Source organism: Sinocyclocheilus anshuiensis, unplaced genomic scaffold, assembly GCF_001515605.1.
Source record: "Sinocyclocheilus anshuiensis isolate Anshui unplaced genomic scaffold, SAMN03320099.WGS_v1.1 scaffold2031, whole genome shotgun sequence".
Taxonomy (NCBI): Eukaryota; Metazoa; Chordata; class Actinopteri; order Cypriniformes; family Cyprinidae; genus Sinocyclocheilus; species Sinocyclocheilus anshuiensis.
In genome coordinates, this window is record NW_015549686.1 from 140,509 (window position 1) to 146,122 (window position 5,614).

Consider the following 5,614-nt stretch of genomic DNA (forward strand, 5'->3'; position numbering starts at 1 on the left):
GTGAAAGCCGATCCGGTGATCCACAGCGCAAAGTTGTTGTATTACCTCAGCAACCAGCACGGATCAGCTCTAGGCATGACAAAGCAGATATCGTCCTCTTTTGGAAGACCAAACAAAGTAGTTCCGCTTTCACAACAAAAGCGCCTTCGTGACATGACGGCAGCAACAATACTACAGCGAGAATAAAAGTTACGCCTTCTTTCTTTGCGTGAACATTTGGGCGGCGTTATGCAAATCTTCCCACATAGTGAGGTAGACATGTGGGGGCGTGTTAGAACGAGCCGTTTTAGGTAGGCGTGGCTGACTCTTAACTTTTATAAAGAATATCTCTTTGGATTTGAGACTTTAGTCTTTGCAACTTTACAGATCTTCTTTATGCACCGAGAGCTTGTAACACTCCAAAGAGAAAGGAAAAATTGAAATTGCATCATATGACCCCTTTAAAATTATAATGAACCGTTTCTTTGATCATGTATATGGGAAGTTAATTGCTCTGTCTTTTCTTCAGGTGTGTGGTGACATCCATGGGCAGTTTTATGACTTGAAGGAATTGTTTAGGGTATGTCTGAGTTCTTTCACACAAAAAGTCAATCCAAAATAATGTTTTTATTTATTTTTTGTATCCAGTGGGTATTGCTTTACACCAAATGTCAAGTCAAAATTATTTACATACCACTTTTCACAATACACTTTGCTTCTAAGCAGTTTTACAGAAAATCATGATTGTAATGTTTATAATATATTAATATCTTCATGCATTATAGTTGCATTTAGCAGATTATAATTTCAAATTTGTAAACATTTATCCTGGAAATATATTAGAATTTTTATCAAATATTAATTTGAAATTGTATATAATTGTTATTATTATTATTTATTTTATTTTTTTTTGTAAAAATAATATTGTTAGAATTTTGTACAATACATTGAAGTATTGTTATTGTGTTAAATCTTATTCTCGAGTTTGCCATGAATATAGCTTTTGATGCTGGTATGGCATAAAATGATAAATATCCAATAAATATCACTGGTTGATAATATAGTTCACTTTTAGCGATGATATAAACAATCAAACAGTTGAGATTTCCTATGTAGAATAAATAGAGCAACCTACTAGTTGTAATTGACGTTATTGACTGGACAGTCTTACTGTTAGTTTAAATCAAATCAGTGGTGCTGTTATTTCCTTCAGCTTGCTAATCGCATGCTAGCATTTCTTATTTGACTGGGTATTTGTTATTTAAATGGAATATATTGACAAATCCACTTATAATTGGTTAATGAATTAGTATTTAATAATCTGTTCTTCTTCAGGTGGGAGGCGACGTTCCAGAAACAAACTACCTCTTCATGGGAGATTTTGTGGACAGAGGCTTTTACAGTGTCGAGACCTTTCTGTTACTTCTTGCCCTGAAGGTACTGTCAAGCTGTTTAGGACATTTGTAATGAGATGTAATGGTTGTTATTGTAATAAATGAATGTACACCACTGTTTAAAATTTGAATAATTCATATTTTTAGACATTTTTGAAAGAATTTTGAAAGAACTGTTTTACATCTGAATATACAGTGGGTATTTGATTTTAAAAAATCAGCATATTAGAATGATTCCTGAAGGATCATGTGACACTGAAGACTGGAGTAATGATGTTGAAAATTCAGCTTTGATCACAGGAATAAATTATATTTTAAAATATATTCAAATAGAAAACGGTTATTTTAAATTGTAATATTTCACATTCATCCTCACAGGTGCGTTATCCAGACAGAATCACCCTGATCCGGGGAAATCATGAGTCTAGACAGATCACACAGGTGTACGGCTTTTATGACGAGTGTTTAAGAAAATACGGTTCGGTCACGGTATGGAGGTACTGCACAGAGATCTTCGACTACCTGTCCCTCTCCGCCATCATTGACGGCAAAGTGAGGCTTTTTGTTGGTTTGCTAACATGGTCCCACTTTCTGCCTCAGAACTGGCCTGATGTGGATGTGTTTCTTGTGACCCCACAGATCTTCTGTGTACACGGAGGCCTGTCGCCCTCGATCCAGACTCTGGACCAGATCAGAACCATCGACAGGAAGCAGGAAGTGCCTCATGATGGGCCCATGTGCGATCTTTTGTGGTCTGATCCTGAAGGTAATTCTAGATTACAACTGAGTTGTTGTTCATCATCAGCGTCTCATTATATGACTGCATGTCTCTCTGATTCAGACACCACAGGATGGGGCGTCAGCCCGAGAGGTGCTGGATATCTGTTTGGCAGTGACGTCGTGGCCCAGTTCAACGCCGCCAACGACATCGACATGATCTGCAGGGCACATCAGCTTGTCATGGAAGGTTACAAGTGGCACTTCAACGAGACTGTTCTCACTGTGTGGTCTGCTCCCAATTACTGCTACAGGTGCGTTTTTGTCTCACAGTTACAAGAATGTCCATGTAGCTATTACGGATGCCACAATTCTCAATATATTATTGAACCGTTCGGTACGACATCAATACGCGCTTGTGAATTGCAAACGTTGCAATCATTTCCGTGCGTCTTATTTCTCTGAATTGACTGGGTATGTCTGTGAGTCTACGTGCTGAGATGTACACCTCCCCGCTTATAACGTGCATTTGAAAAAGCAACACACATCAAACATCGTCCTTTGTAATGACTTGCAATGAGCAGCGTTTCTAAACCCGTTGTCCAACAAAAGAGAACATGACATGTTTTACTCCACAACATCAGTCAGATGCATCCTTTTGTGATCTGATGTTGCTTCTTATCGCAGAATGAGGCCGAAAATATATTCTATACTGTAATAAAGGCTATGTCGATTAGCAATGGATTATAAATATACATGATTATTATGAAAATATTAGATATGGCTTGAAGAACACAGATAAACCATATAGCGCTGCAATCGAGTGTTTATTGTCTTCATGTTTCATCATTCAAAGCATTTCTATCTTCCTTTTATTCGGTTACAGCGATAGCTGGGATGCCTTTGTCCATATGAGGGATTTCCTGGAGTGTCATTTACTTCTGTGATGCATATGTGGAGTTTCTGCCTGAGGGCGCACTTCAGCTTCCAGTATGAATGAAACAGACATTACATGTGTTTATAGCACTCAATACTGGCCAATCCCTCCTATTTTGGGCAAAAATAGGAAAAATAATACTTCTTTCAAAAGAAATTTAAAGTAGACATATGATAATCCATGTCTTTCTCCAGTGTACAGGAGGTTTTTTGTTGTTGTTAATTTGTTTTAAATTAATCGCATTTTAAATCTCAAAAAACACTTTGATGTGCCGAGCCATCAGAACCGAACCGAAAACCATGGTTAAAAAACTGTATTGTTGCATCCCTAGTAGCTGTACTTATTTTTTTTTTCTGAAAATGAAAATTATAGTAATTGTTACTAGTGTTGTCAAAAGTACCGATGTCAGTACCAGTCGGGACTGAAATTTAAAAAATGTGATGATACCATCATTTCCCGCTAGCATGCTGAGCGGCTTCTTAAACAGCTCTGATTGGCCATTGTGCTCACGCGCTCAACAGATGTGCTGTGATTGGCTACAATGATCATCAACAAAAACTTCTGTGATTGGCTACAATGATCATCAACAAAAACTTGTTGTAAATACACATCTTTCACACTCTTCACCGAGCACTTACAAAGATACACACAGGAGAAAGCAGGCATCTATCAGCAGATCCGTCTATGAGTAGATATATTAGGGATCCGCTGATAGACGCGGCTTTCAAATGCTCCCGTGTGTATCTGTGTGAGCGCTCGGTGAAGAGCGTGAAGCGATGATCATTGTAGCCAATCACAGACACATCTGTTTAGCTTGTGAACACAATGGCCAATCAGAGGTGTTTAAGAATCTGCTCAACAGCGCTCAATGTTAGTGGGAAATGCTGGTATCGTCACATTTTTTTAATTTCAGTACCAACTGGGTACCGACGTCGGGACTTTTGACAACACTAATTGTTATTGGAATCAGTGTTATTTTAGTATTGCCGCTTTATTATAGTTTTCATACATTTTTTTTATGAATTAGTTTTTTTAGTAAATAGTTATTTTTATTTTAAAGTTTGTCCTTTTTTTCCACATTATTTTTAAATGTCAAATTTTTTATCCAGAAAATGTAGTTGGTGTAGTACATCAAGTGAACTAAATGAAAATGAGAAAGGCTATTTAATTCTTTTGACAACACTAATTGTTATTGAAATCAGTGTTATTTTAGTATTGCCGCTTTATTATAGTTTTCATACATTTTTTTTTATGAATTAGTTTTTTTAGTAAATAGTTATTTTTATTTTAAAGTTTGTCCTTTTTTTCCACATTATTTTTAAATGTCAAATTTTTTATCCAGAAAATGTAGTTGGTGTAGTACATCAAGTGAACTAAATGAAAATGAGAAAGGCTATTTAATTTCAACATTGTTTCAGTTATTTTATTCGAAGTAATGAAATGTTGTATTTTTATGGTTTTAGTTTTAGTTTTTTCTTATTTTTATTTCAGTTGTACTTATTTTAGCGCATCAAATTAAACTAAACTAAAAGGAGAAATGTAGCTTAGAAAATTGAGTTTGTTTTTTATTTCAGCTAATGTTTATTTTTTTTAATGAAATTTTTTTTTCAATTTTTTGTTATTTGTTATCAAGTTAAACTAAATGAAAATTAGAAATTAAAATAGGTGAAATAAATGTATTGTATTTCAGGTAACGTTTAGTTTATTTCAAGTAATGAAAACATTTATTTTTTTTGTATATTTTTTTATAATTTTTATTTCAGTTTTAGTACATTAAGTTAAACTAAATGAAACTGAGAAGTGTTGCCTTAGCAAGCAGCTGAAATTACTTCTCTGAAAAAGTTTAAAGAAGTAAAATAAGTTTTATGGTTTTGTTTAATTAACTATAATAACTCTGATTGGAATTGTCGTTTTTGTATTATTCAGGGTTGCAGACTGTAACTAAAATAGTAACAAAGATGACAAATAAAAACCACAAACAACGGTCATTTTAAATGTAGTCAGTATTTGCACCAGTCTGGAAAACTTTGTGCGCGTTCACCTGCGCTTTTGTTAATTACATCTTTATAGTGGATGTGAGAGTTTCCTACACACACAACAAACACAGCATGAGCAACAAATGAACCGGCTCTTGTGAGTCAGTGGTTTGAATCGGACTCAATCACTCAGTGAATCATTCACAACTGACTCGCTTTTTTGGGGTTTTTTTTATTTTTTATATCTAATTCAAACTGTTACAAGTAATTCAAGATTTTCTTGTAATAAATACTATTAATAAGAAAACAAAATGCTTACTTATCCACTTTTCTTTGTCATAGATGTGGTAATGTGGCGGCAATCTTGGAGCTTGACGAGCACCTGCAGAAAGAGTTCATCATATTCGAAGCTGCTCCACAAGAAACGAGAGGCATTCCCTCCAAAAAGCCAGTCGCTGACTACTTCCTGTGAGCTTCCTGCAGTCTTAGGATGCAAGCACTCTCAACAGGAAGTGGTGCTCTGTGTGTACTTGTATTTCTGTTTCCCTCTCCCTGCCCAACTGTCTTAATTGTGCTTTTTTTTTTTCTTTTTTTTTTTACTCTCTCTGTGA

General features: G+C 35.3%; 1 protein-coding gene across 1 annotated transcript in view; it reads left to right on the forward strand.

Moving 5' to 3' along the window:
- The window catches only part of ppp4cb (protein phosphatase 4, catalytic subunit b), a 10,412-nt gene extending 4,808 nt beyond the window's left edge, over nucleotides 1–5,604 (forward strand). Inside the window, exons 4-9 of the mRNA XM_016449761.1 lie at nucleotides 509–559; nucleotides 1,315–1,416; nucleotides 1,752–1,925; nucleotides 2,013–2,139; nucleotides 2,215–2,404; nucleotides 5,346–5,604. Coding sequence (XP_016305247.1) covers nucleotides 509–559; nucleotides 1,315–1,416; nucleotides 1,752–1,925; nucleotides 2,013–2,139; nucleotides 2,215–2,404; nucleotides 5,346–5,475 — 774 coding nt within the window. The 3' untranslated portion in view covers nucleotides 5,476–5,604. The remainder of the gene's footprint in view (nucleotides 1–508; nucleotides 560–1,314; nucleotides 1,417–1,751; nucleotides 1,926–2,012; nucleotides 2,140–2,214; nucleotides 2,405–5,345) is intronic.
- The last annotated feature ends 10 nt before the right edge of the window (nucleotides 5,605–5,614 follow it).